Raw genomic sequence first — 13655 nt, 5'->3', positions numbered from 1 at the left:
CAAGACAAAATCAAAAGCAGGGAGGACAGATCATATCACCTTGATGAATATGGTGTATACTTTTACAAACTACTGTAAATATCACATGGCTTGATAGATGTGTAAAATGTATACTATGAATATTAAACTCAGTTAAGATAGCAATAATAAAAATATAATAAAGCAAAGATATGTTTCCACACAGTAAACTGTCCAGTGTTAATCCAACTCTTAACACAGTTCATATGAACCCACTCTGGGCATAGTGGGCACTTAGGCATAAAACTTTATTTAAAAGTGAACATTTTACTGTGTAGGTCACACAAAATGTTCTCACAATGTCACAGAAATGTTTTGTCAAAGTCATAACATTGCCACAGCATTATTGTAACATCGGGAGAACATTTTGTGAGTTGGCTTTTCAACTCCAGTTGTACTGGGATTGTGCCTTTTCTGTATCTATAGTAGAGTTAATTTAACAGTACCTTAGGCAGGGCGGTGCTGTAAATTTGCGCAAATTCCAGGCCCTCTGTGGTTCATGCAGCACCCAGCAGTGAATGGTGGCAAGGGTGTTTTTTTAAAGAAAACAAAATACATCTGAAATTCTGACCATAAAAAATCCAAAAAGGGTTACTCGTTTTGCTGACATATTTATCAGCTACATTAAATTTAATTATTCGCTTTTTCCACAAAAAAAGACCTGCTCTTGTTTTTTTTCCTCTAAGTTTGGCGTTCCCCGACCTCCAAACGCCAGCAGGACATTCTAAGTTTTATTTCCAGTAGCTCCCAGTCTACCAGCACTCTTGTGATTTACGAAGGACAGTCCAAATTCTGAATTATAAACATTATAATAAATATTACTGTTATTGCAAAACTAAATCACTGGCACTGCTAATGGTGTTGACCTGAGGCTCTTAAGAGATGAACTCAGAGAAAGGGCAAGGAGAAGAGGCTCTGAACTGTTCAGCACGAGGGGATTTAACAGAGCTCTGCGCGGGCAATTTTCCCCGACAGTGTTAAACAGAGTGAGTTACAGGCTCCAGGCATTAGCAGGGCGGAATGACCTGGCCCTAGCTCCACGTGAGGGCCCAGTCTCATCACTGCAGCTTCTCCAAACAAAACTAAACAACATTCCTCAGTCAACGCAGCCCGACTGCAACTGCTGCGGCAGCTGGCCCATACACTCTGTACATTACACTTTTCAACAGCTCACGTCCTAAAGAACAACTAGGGTCAGTTTCACAGACTCAGATTAAGCCTACACCTCGACTATACGCAACTGTGAATGGAGATTCCCCGTGCAAAACTGAGTTTATTCCAGGACTAAGATTAAACTGTGTCTGTGAAAGGACCCCTTATGTTTGAATGTGTGTGAGTGTGTGTGTGTGTGTGTGTGTGTGTGTGTGTGTGTGTGTGTGTGTGTGTGTGAGTGTGGAGAGCTGAAGTTTCTCAAACACACAGGTGTGGCACAGCTACTTCTACACTTTATGTTCTGTTAAGACGACATCATTAATATAATAACATATAACAACATCATTAATGCTTTTTACTGTATTCTTACTGGGTGTATGTGCCAACCTAATTAAGCCTCCCAAGACAACACAGTGTAAGTCAATCCCAGTAGACTCCAGGAATGTGAGAAACTGGCACATCTAGGGTTGTAAAGTTCCAGGATATTTTCCCTTTTTGAGGAATTTTGTGGGTATTTTGGGAATTTACGGTTAACAAAAATTCTTTTTTTCATAAATTGTAAGTATGTGTTTAGGTATCAAACCCATTTTAGAAGTGACTGAAAATACAATGTTAGGAAGAAGAAAATCCCCACACCCCCAACATTTCAGCAGTCAAATTCCAAACGGGTCTTCCTTTTTATTTTTAGAATTTAGAATTAATTTTAAAATCCGCTTATGACTGTCACGACAGGGTGGAACGACAAGACAAGCCCCAACATTTCCCCGCACCGCATTAAACAGCCCGAGTGTGTGCCTCTCCAGAGAGCTGGGATTCCCGGGTCGGTCGCACTCGAATTAAGTTGCGGAGGCGTTGCTTTGAGCAGCTGTGAAACCACCCGCCAAGGATAGAGTAAGCAGCTGTGTCTTTGTAACAACTGGAGCAATATAATGAACGAGCTAAAGAAACACACACACACACACACACAGTTCAAATTGACGGCAATTACACTTTTTCAACAAAAGTGCAAATGTGTAGTCATTGCTATATCCATCCACTGGAAAAAGATGTTAAATAGTCAGAAAACTCTTATAGCCTAGATCTGGAAATGTGTATCCCAAATCATACGACGCGGTGATGCTGCGGACAACGAAAGTGAACAGTGGAACACAGTCCTTTTTTTAAAAAGCCTGATTTAAAAAAAAAAAAAAAAAGTTCAAGGCACCCCGCCCTCTTTGCCTTCCCTCCCACTATCCAATCAGGCATAAGGTGCTAAGGAAAACAAATCATGCGATTGGTCGACAGACCGTGGTTTCCAGGCGCCCCACTAAGCTGCACAGTCGGTAGTGAATGAGGGGTGCCTGGAAACCGCAGTAACATCATTGTGTGTGCTGCGTCTCGGACTAAACTTTCAGTCACCAGCGAGTCGGCGCCGCGGTTAGAGAGGAGCATCGAGCATCGAGCAGCGGAGACTGATGTTTTATGGCACAAATGAGCAACAGTTCAGAGGAATGCAAAAAGTTTTAAGATCAACTCACTGGTTTACTGCGCAAGTACTTAAAGGTTTTTATTTTTTAATGATAGCAAGATGAAATGCCAACAAGAACTTCAGAACTATGACGCGTAGCTACCCGGTAATTAAAGTAGCCTAATGGGATATGCAGTTTTATGCGGGCCATTGTGAGACACATAAAGAAATCATCTTCGAACACACCGGATCCTGGAAACGGACTTGGAGTCGAGAGAGCGAACTTTGTCACGTAGAAAGATCTGGACCAACTTATTTTCAATCCGTGTTCAAATTTGAGAGTGAAAACGGACACCCACAGCCCCCTCCTTTTTTATAGCTCGGAATCTGGATTTTTTTTTTTTTTTAAACACGGGATTTCGTGTAAAATCCCTTCTTTTGGAAAATCAACGAAAAGGCTCGGGCAAGTAATTAAAACTGCATCCGTTCTTCTTCTTTTTTAATCGATGGGGTTTTTTTTCAAATCCTGCTGCGGTTTATTTTTGTAACGCGAGGCTGGAGGTATTAGTATGAACTGCTGAGAAACCCAAGCCGAGGAGGACATTTACAGCCTTTTATTCCATCGAATGTGAAGGACTGAGCCAGGAGCGGGCGAAAGAGCGTCTCTAACCATTTTACACGGTCCTGTTTATGCGCCTTGTTGGTCTTTTTTAAGGTGTAGCTAATATTTAGCGTTTTTTGTGTGTGCCAACTGTCCGTTTGATTCACAATGGCAATCTCAAAAAGATGGAACTGGGTTTGGACAACTGGCTGCGCTCTGGTGATTACGTCCCTGTGGCTCCAGCCATGCTCAGGCCAGTATAACGCAGAGAAGGGAATCTCTATCCCCGAGCACGGCTTCTGCCAGCCGATATCCATCCCGCTCTGCACAGATATCGCCTACAACCAGACTATCATGCCGAACCTGCTGGGCCACACCAACCAGGAGGACGCCGGGCTGGAGGTGCACCAGTTCTACCCGCTGGTGAAAGTGCAGTGCTCCATGGACCTGAAGTTTTTCCTCTGCTCGATGTACGCGCCGGTGTGCACGGTGCTGGAACAGGCCATTCCGCCCTGCCGCTCTCTGTGCGAGCGCGCGAGGCAGGGCTGCGAGGCGCTGATGAACAAGTTCGGCTTCCAGTGGCCGGAGAGGCTGCGCTGCGAGAACTTCCCCGTGCACGGCGCCGGGGAGATTTGCGTGGGCCAGAACACCTCGGAACCGGGAAGCCCCACCTCGTACCCCACCCCGTACATCCCCGAGCTCATTACGCTGCCCCCACCTCACGCGGGGAGGCCCAACCAGCCGTTCTCCTGCCCTCTGCAGCTGGAGGTGCCCGCCTACCTCAACTACTACTTCATGGGAGTGAAGGACTGCGGCGCGCCCTGCGAGCCCAGCAAGCCCAACGGGCTGATGTACTTCCGCGAGGAGGAGGTGAAGTTCGGGCGGCTCTGGGTGGGAATCTGGTCCATCCTGTGCTGCGTGAGCACCCTGTTCACGGTGCTGACGTACCTAGTGGACATGCGGCGGTTCCGCTACCCAGAGCGGCCTATCATCTTTCTCTCCGGCTGCTATTTCATGGTGGCGGTTGCCTACACGGCCGGGTTCCTGCTAGAGGATAAGGTGGTCTGCATCGACGGGCTAAATGACGACGGTTATAAAACTGTGGCCCAGGGCACCAAGAAGGAGGGCTGTACAATCCTGTTCATGATCCTGTACTTCTTCGGCATGGCGAGCTCCATATGGTGGGTCATCCTCTCGCTAACCTGGTTCCTCTCCGCGGGCATGAAGTGGGGTCACGAGGCCATCGAGGCTAACTCGCAGTACTTCCACCTGGCGGCCTGGGCGGTTCCGGCCGTCAAAACCATCACCATCCTGGCCATGGGGCAGGTGGACGGCGACCTGCTCACTGGCGTGTGCTACGTGGGAATCTTCAACGTGGACTCGCTGCGCGGCTTCGTGCTGGCGCCCCTGTTCGTGTACCTCTTCATCGGCACCTCTTTCCTGCTGGCCGGGTTCGTGTCGTTGTTCCGCATCCGGACCATCATGAAGCACGACGGGACCAAGACGGAGAAGCTGGAGAAGCTGATGGTGCGGATCGGGGTGTTCAGCGTGCTGTACACGGTCCCCGCCACCATCGTCATCGCCTGCTACTTCTACGAGCAGGCCTTCCGCGAGCAGTGGGAGAAGACATGGCACATGCAGACGTGCAAGCGATTCGCCGTGCCGTGCCCGATCAACAACTTCGCCCCCATGACGCCCGACTTCACCGTGTTCATGATCAAGTACCTGATGACCATGATCGTGGGCATTACCTCCGGGTTCTGGATTTGGTCCGGGAAGACGCTGCAGTCCTGGCGCAGGTTTTACAAACGGCTCAGCAACAGCAACCAGGGCGAGACGACTGTATGAGCTTCCGAGAGGGGCCCCGCGTGCGGAACCGGGCTCGGATGGAGAAATACGAGTCCTCATGCTTTACAAACTGGAATTGATCTTAAATCTAAACTTTGGAATTCGAATTGAGCTCAGCGCTGCCCCTCTCTCTACATGAGATGATTTAATCAGGTTAATTTCCACTCATGAACAGACATTTCCGTTCTCCGTGATTATTGCTGAGCTTCGATCTTTTTTTTCTTCATCGAAGGGGTCCTTACTTTGGTTTGTGAAATGTTCCACAATAACATTCTCATTTGAACTGTTGAAGCACCATAATAGTTTTGTTCTCTGTTTTGTTCTATGAAAAATGTAAAACCTCGACACTATTTTCATTCTTTTTTATTTTTTATTTTTTTTATCAATGTGCGACCGTTCTATAGAAACATTCTGCTGCTGCTCCGGTCTTTTTAAATCCTGCATTTGCCTTTACGCTTTTCATTTAACACTCAGCAATAATGTTTTCTGTAATATCCTCCTGAAAGACGGCATTCCCTGTCTGTGACAAAATATAGTTTTTATATCAACTTGACTGGTTACTTTTAAGTGCACAATTTGGTGCTTCGGGTGATAGAAACTTGGTGGAAAACGAAGGCTACCTTGCATCTCCCTTCCAGCGTTTTATTTGCCACATCATTTTATTTTATTCTGTTTCGGTCCATTTTCGTAATTTGTGTGACTTCTGCAGCCACCAGTTGACAATCATGCATTCTTCTGTTCCGGGAAGAACGGCCGGTTTTTCCGCATTGGGGTAGTATACCATGCATGTGTATAGCTGTACAAATATGCAAGCTACTACATTATTCATAATTTGTAAATATTCTTCACCTTTTCCCCAAATGAATATATGTATTTATAAAATAAATCTTGCTGTTTTTTTTACTTGATTTTTTTAATGCAGTAAGACCTCATTTGTATCTGTACAGTTTCACCGAATAAAATGATTAGATTTTTTACTCTCGCCTTTGTTCTGTGTGAATGGTTTGGGGGGTGTGTCGAATATTTTAAATCGTAGTGTAAATATAGAGGCCTAGAGTTTTTTTTTTTTAATGAGATAAATGTGATTTTCATTGCAAATCTAGGCTATATAATTCGGCCTGTCGTTCTAAACTGGGCCTCGGTTTCATTAATCGGGCTGCCCATTTTAATATTCCGTCTTGAGTTCACAGGAGTGCTATCCAGGGGATATTTGTGCTATTTTTTTAAGCACCCATTGTGACCGAAAGTTACCGGCCAAATCAGCCAATTTGCATTCGTGAGACTAACCTTTTGTTCACTTTGGCCTGCCCAGTAAACAATGGCGCAGAATCCTCCCAAGTTTGAGCCAGTGGGGATGAACGGCTGCAGATGCGGGATGGGGGTTGTCGTTTGTAAACAGATCATTTAGCCTCGCATTTTCATTTATCCAAATTCAGTAGATCTCAGTCAGTGGGTATGTTCCTGGTTATTAATTAATTAAAAGCTAATGGGAATTCCTGAAATGCGCATGCCTGAGTTGTGCGGTTGATGTAAACCAATTACAAGCAAACTGCGGACATGCCAGAAATATGTTCCACAGACTGAAAGGCCGAAATGGTGGAATTGCCCCGGGGCGATCTAGCACGAAGCAAGAGAAAACTGAGTTCCGAAAAGCCTTGGCTTTTGGGCTGAGCCAGAACTTGGGCTAACAATGTTACTAAACACCGTATTTGAAACGTAAAACGTCGCTTTTAAACGTCACATGGGGCTGAAATAAGCTACGTCTTGACGGCAGAAAGTTTACTAAAGGTCCGCCGCTTCTGGGCAGTCATTTGAGTAAGATCACACCTTTACTAGTTTTCCCGTTATATATAGATATTTAAAATATCGTATGAAGTAGCTACATTTCTAATGGATAATTTAGTTTGTCATTTTACTCTACATTTCCATTTTTTTATACGTGACCAATAACTACGTCTGCAGTGTAGCCTTGACCGACCTCTTAATTAATTTCCTAAAACGATTCAGCTGGAATGTTACATTTGAATGCGTTACTGGATTCACGCACGTGTAATACGCAGAGTAGCAGAGAGTAGTAGACATTTAACAATAGCAATACCCTACTTTTGTGCACTGGGATCTAGGCTGATTTGTTAACAAGGCGCCTGCCGTTTGATCCAGGTACACTTCGTTGTACGTCGCTCTGGATAAGAGCGTCTGCTAAATGCTTTGTAATGTAATGTCAAATTTTGCAATGAAGGAAACGCATGTCACTGTCGTAAGGAACGAGTAACCCAAGTAGACAACCATTCTGCGACGTGCCGTGAGAAACGCTCAATTCATTAACCAATAAAACCACCAACTGCACTGGTACACGTGTCACTCAAGGGACGATCATTATTCAGATCCTGTGACTCTTATTTTAAAGTGGAATGGACTTGCAATTTAACAAACATGAAGGACCCCCACATTTTTTTTTTACAAAGTCTGCCTTTAGTATCTCGGCGTTCATAGCGGCCTGTATTTTTCCAGTTGGCTACTTGTTCTAACTTCTTGAGGCACCAAATTCCTGGCTGCTTTTAGCCAATCCTTTGGCATCAAAACATGTACTGGCGCCACCTACAGGTCACCCGTAGCATTGTCCATTCGTGTCAAACTGACTTTTTTCGCATTGTACTTTTTCTCTGCGAGAAAGTTGAAAAATTTCCATCAGAATTATGCGCGTTACCATCTTGGGTCATGTTTCGTGATTAAAATACAGAGATTCAGTCAGACCGTTTCACTCTCCGTATGAAGATAGCCTACAGAAGAGTATTGTTCTCACACATACATTTCTTATCTAGTTTGTTGCACTTATTACCCCAGAACATATCGGTAAATTACGTTTCCACATTTCACACCCCGTACTCATTCAGTCAAGACACATACTTTAATTTCAACCACCTCAAGCATTTCTAAAAAGAGCTTTTTGAAGTGACAAATGTAGGCTATTTATAAGAAATACATATGCGGTCATCCGTTAGTGATAATTGATGATGAAATACTTGAGCAAAACTCAAGAAAGTTGAAACTTACACCTACAGGGTCGGTATGTGCGTGTTGGGAGAATGTCCATTCGAAATTAAATTTAGTCTAGGACGCGGTATAGGCTATTCAGTGTCTGTGAAACTAGTGTTTCTCCCTTCGTATCAACAGTGCTGTTCATTGTGTGAGAAATCTCGGTCCACTGTTTGTAAAAAGCCAACATACACTTTATGAATATTTTATCAGATTTTTATTTTCATGTTGTAAAGAAAATGTAAAAATATTGATGTCATGACATTTTAAGTTTTGTGTAGAGCACACAGAGCTGGACCCCAGTTATTCAACTGCAGAGTTTTCTGGAACAATGTAATAAACTTGGATTTTATTTTATTAAACAGGAGAATATTGATATCTAATAAAATATCCATGGAACTTTTTGCACCAGGGAATCGCCATTCAAATTTCAGCAATACCATGATTAATTAAGTCATGAAATGGCACCATTTCATGGACTCTTTGACTCTTTTGACTCTTTGATAAAAGTAATAGGCCACTAAACTGCTATTCTGGTTTCATTTTTTGTGCGTGTGAATATATCACCCTATTCAAGTTATCTGCATGAATCTTTGGATTTATACACAAGAATATTTACCTAAAATAGGCAAAGTAAGTTTTTTTTGTGTGTAAATCCCCACTGAAATTTCAGGGAATGCAGTTGTGCTAAAATGCAAAAAATCTGGGCACCCCTGGTCAAAAAGCTTTTTACAATTAATATCTAAGTGAACAGAAGCAAACCTGACCTCTAAATGGTACAAAATTAAATCTTCAAATATTAAAAGTGAGACTTTTTCTTTGAATTTTTTACAGCTTCAGTTTTAAAAGTTTGTGCAAAAGTTTGGGAACCCTATCAGTAAGTACTTTGTAACTCCTCCTTGGGCAACTAGACAGCTTGTCAACGTTTCCTGTAGCCAGCTAAGAGTCTTTCAAGTTTTGCTTTTGGAATTTTCCCCCATTCTTCCTGGCAGAACACCTCTAGCTCTAAAATATTTTTCGGCCTTCTTAAAAAATCTTAAAATTTTAAACTCATGTTTAACTCCATGTGCCATTTAGAGTTCAGATTGTGTTTGATTACACACAGATTCATTGTAACAGACATTTAAAGCAGGGGGGTCCTGTACTTCTTATACTGTTTTACTAAATAAGGCTAGTATAGTATATAAAGTATTTTCAGTGAGTTGAGGCAGTTTGACTCATGTGAAGATTAGCAATTTGGATAATAAAAATAAAAAAACTCTTCAAGCAAATATTTTCTACTTGAGAGAAACAAATAAGAATTTAAGTCTCATTGCACGACTAAAGTACTTGTAAAGACTGATGTCTTTTGCAGTGAACCATGCTGGATCAGTTCCAGTTTTGTACCACATTGATACAACCACGCCTACTTTTATTTATAGCAACATTAATCTTGATTAATTTACCTTGCAATAAACAGAAATCATTAATTATGTATGTTTTACGCTGGAGGGCAGGACTCTGGAGCCATTCTCCCAGAGCAGCCATCTTGTTTTTCCCTCTCCGTGTGTAACAGTGTAGCCTCAGCACACACACACAAGCACACTCACACGCACGCACACGTGCACCTCTCTGTGTGTAACAGTGTAGCCTCAGCACACACACACGCACGCACACACGCACACACGCACACACGCACACACGCACACACGCACACGCACGCACGCACACGCGCACCTCTCTGTGTGTAACAGTGTAGCCTCAGCACACGCACACACAAACACACGCACGCACACACGCACACACGCACACACACACCTCTCTGTGTGTAACAGTGTAGCCTCAGCACACGCACACACACACACACGCACACACGCACACACACACACACCTCTCTGTGTGTAACAGTGTAGCCTCAGCACACACACGCACACACGCACACACACACACGCACACACACACCTCTCTGTGTGTAACAGTGTAGCCTTAGCACACCAGGCCTGGATTATCTCACATCTGTTTCCAAATGAGCAGAAAGTTGAGGCGGGTTTTGTTGTGTCGTTCAGGATGGATACACTGCATTAACCTGCTCAGTTCTGACATGTCCTGCAGTTAATATGTAAGAACAGTACCCCGGCACCGTAGGGTTGATTTATTTCTTAAATTTGCCAACAGCTGCTCATGTTCAGTTTTCCAATTATAGACAAAGACTGGTATAAATGGCACTGCTTTCATTTGTTAATCACATCTGTGATTGGACGAGGAATGGCCAACAGGGTTCTATGTTTATTATCATGGCATTATCCTGTCATCTCCCATGTGCTCACAAGGACGGGATCCCATTGGCTGGGCAGGCCCAGGTGACCCCAGGACTGACCCTGGCAGGCTTGATGCACAGAGGCCCTGACATATTCGGCAAAGCAACCACAGTCACTGCCCGCAGGTTCCTAGGCAACATGTTTCCACATTCATAATGAGCGCGTTCTACAAGCGACTGAGTCTCCAAGGCTGAGAGGAGCATGCTGGGATGCACTGGTGCAGCGAGGGGATCAGCTGACCCATTTTCACATGTGTGCGTGTCAACTTAAAAACTGTCAGACCGCTCTGGAAATCTGCAATAAACCCACAGATATAACTTAATTTACACACCATTACTGCAGCTGAGGTACTGCCATCGCTCCCTCTTCTCCTTAGATTTTTTGTATTTATGTATGTATGTACATATGTATACGTACCTCATGCTGAACAGATCTCACGTTGAATGGCTTGGACCAAACCGCCGTGTGTTGGAAGTTGTATGATTCTCAGCACTTTGTCTCGTGTATGAGCAGGGAACATAGTACAATAACAGGTCAAATTTTCCATTACATTAAAAAATTCCTGTAAAGTGAAGCCCAGCTGGTCAGTCTTTTAAAAAATAACCACTTCCAGAGCCAGGTTTCAGAGATGTGGCCCATTGTCTGATTGTGGAATCACAGAGAGGAAGAGACAACATTAATCTCTTCCCTTTTTGTTCAAATAGAAAACCACCTGCGAAAACAGAAACGCTATCCCGGCATTCATGAATGAGCACCCAGCATTCCGTCCTAAAATGACTCTTCTCCCAGAATGCCTGGTTCCAACTTCCGTTTGGCTTCACAGGCTCTTGTAATGAAACTTAAAATCTTATTTGTTTCATTCAAGTAATAAATATTAACTTGATGTAACTCTTGATAAGAGAAGTTCTCTTACCCCACCCCAGATTTTCAGTCTAAATATTGGACTTAAAAGAGGAAAAAGAAGAGTAAGACGGCACTATCTTAACAGATCACGACCTTAACTTTTAGCAATGGCTCTTGTTTCCTCCCCTTGTGTGGGGGTAAGAGTACCTCTGATTTTTAAGACTTAAATACTTGCTAATACTTGACATTTTTGTTTGTTTTTGCAGTGGGAGGAGAACGCACCTGGTGAGAGCTCCAGAGAGGTCCATTCTGCTGCAGTCCTGTAGGGCTTCTGCAGCGTAATGGAGGACAGGGAAAGAGAGCCATAATGGAGGACAGGGAGAGGGAGCCGTAATGGAGGACAGGGAGAGAGAGCCGTAATGGAGGACAGGGAGAGAGAGCCGTAATGGAGGACAGGGAGAGAGAGCCGTAATGGAGGACAGGGAGAGAGAGCCGTAATGGAGGACAGGGAGAGAGAGCCGTAATGGAGGACAGGGAGAGAGCGCCGTAATGGAGGACAGGGGGAGAGAGCCATAATGGAGGACAGGGAGAGAGCGCCGTAATGGAGGACAGGGGGAGAGAGCCGTAATGGAGGACAGGGGGAGAGAGCTGTAATGGAGGACAGGGGGAGCCGTAATGGAGGACAGGGGGAGAGAGCCGTAATGGTGGACAGGGGGAGCCGTAATGGAGGACAGGGGGAGAGAGCCATAATGGTGGACAGGGAGAGAGCTGTAATGGAGGACAGGGGGAGCCATAATGGAGGACAGGGGGAGAGAGCCGTAATGGTGGACAGGGAGAGAGAGCTGTAATGGTGGACAGGGAGAGAGAGCCGTAATGGTGGACAGGGAGAGAGAGCCGTAATGGAGGACAGGGGGAGCCGTAAGTGGTGTAAGCATAAGTGTGCTGTGCTGTTCCAGGTCAGTGTGTCACACTTATCGCTCGCTGCTTCTGTATCTTAATTTGCTCTGGAGCCCAAACGTAACAGTTGGTGCCATTGGTATCCTGGCTTTTGAAAGTGCAAACTGTTCTCGCCCAAATGAATGAATTAACCAATTAGAAAGATAACCCACGGGCTCATTCTGTATGTCTGTGTGGTGTGTAATGTGATGTGTTCAGGCATTTCCTTTACACTGATGTTCACTCAGCCAATGAATCGATGACTGATTCATTGGCATAACGAATCAGAGTGAACAAAAACCCGAAACGGTGAGAGCTAGATACTCGCTAAATTCAAAAGTTAAGACCTATCTGTAAAAAAATTCATATAAATAACAATGAGTCAAACCTTCAGTCTGTTAAAAAGTCCATTAAAAACAAACTCATGGAAGCACTTGAATGCATGTTTTCAATGACCTGAGTTTTAATGAGAAGAGGAATAAAGGCTAGCTCTCACAGAGGTTCCACAGGCACCCATCCTGGGTCCCCCTCCTCCGGAGGAGGAACCTTCCCAGGGGACTGAGGCATAGAGCCTGGCCCGCCTCCATCGCTGCCCCCCTGTCAGTAATCAGGGAGTGAGCTTGAGCAGAAAGTGTGTCTACAGCGTACCCCTCTCTATTTGGGAGTGCGAGAACACCAGACGTACCCCTGTGGACGCTGTGTTATGCTCTCATAGACGCATGAGAAACTTCTCCAATGATATACTGCATTGTAATTACATTCTTTAATAGATACCGTAACCTTGGATTGTACACTGCAGAAATGTCTGTCGTGTTTTAGACTTGTAAAGAGACATTTTGTTCTCTCAAGTAGGAAATATTTTGCTATTTTAAATATTGGACAGAAATACTTGTTGAGATTAACTTTTATTGTTGTTCTTTGCAGTGTAAACGTAACAGCTCTACTTCTCACTTCCTCCTCTTAGGTGGGGGGGAAAGAGTACCTTTAATCTGGGGGAGGGAGGAGTGGAGGACAGAGAGAGGAGAGGAGAGGAGAGGAGGATAGGACCGGGGGGGGCAGGGGGGGCTGAGGAGGGGGGAGGGTTTGGATGTAAACCAGACGCGCACGGAACAGGACGTAAAAACACTACAAGGCCCGATTCGTTTCCCTGGCTCTCCCTCTCCCTGGAGTCCCTCCGGTTTATCTGGAGTTCAGGTCAAGGTAGACGGCTGTATTAGTGTATTATTTTACTCAGTCCAGATACTGTACCATAATTGAGCTGACCAGGGCATTAACCCGGGTCTGGGGAGAGAGGGGGTGGGGTGCGTTTTATTGAAAAGGGCTGAATCTGCAGCACAGAGACAGGGTGGACTGCTGTGGGGCCACAGGGACAGAGCACGGGGCTGAGGTACAGGCAGAGTGTCAGGTTTAAGGGGGGAAGCTGATATTATATACTGTGAACCAGGGGGCTGTGGGCTGAGAGCAAAGAGGGGAATTT

General features: G+C 44.7%; 1 protein-coding gene across 1 annotated transcript; it reads left to right on the top strand.

Moving 5' to 3' along the window:
- The first annotated feature begins 2578 nt into the window (after positions 1 to 2578).
- LOC133116747 (frizzled-7-A-like) lies at positions 2579 to 6048 on the top strand. Its single transcript, XM_061226663.1, has one exon. The coding sequence runs from the start codon at positions 3387 to 3389 to the stop codon at positions 5064 to 5066; it is 1680 nt and encodes a 559-aa protein (XP_061082647.1). The 5' UTR covers positions 2579 to 3386; the 3' UTR covers positions 5067 to 6048.
- The last annotated feature ends 7607 nt before the right edge of the window (positions 6049 to 13655 follow it).

The sequence above is a fragment of the Conger conger genome, chromosome 17 (assembly GCF_963514075.1).
Source record: "Conger conger chromosome 17, fConCon1.1, whole genome shotgun sequence".
NCBI classification, from domain to species: Eukaryota; Metazoa; Chordata; class Actinopteri; order Anguilliformes; family Congridae; genus Conger; species Conger conger.
The sequence above is the reverse complement of the archived record's forward strand: the minus strand, read 5'-3'. Positions and strand labels throughout refer to the sequence as shown.

Excerpts from the sequence above, each read along its gene's own strand:
- LOC133116747 (XM_061226663.1), top strand. The coding sequence starts at position 3,387 with ATGGCAATCTCAAAAAGATGGAACTGGGTTTGGACAACTGGCTGCGCT.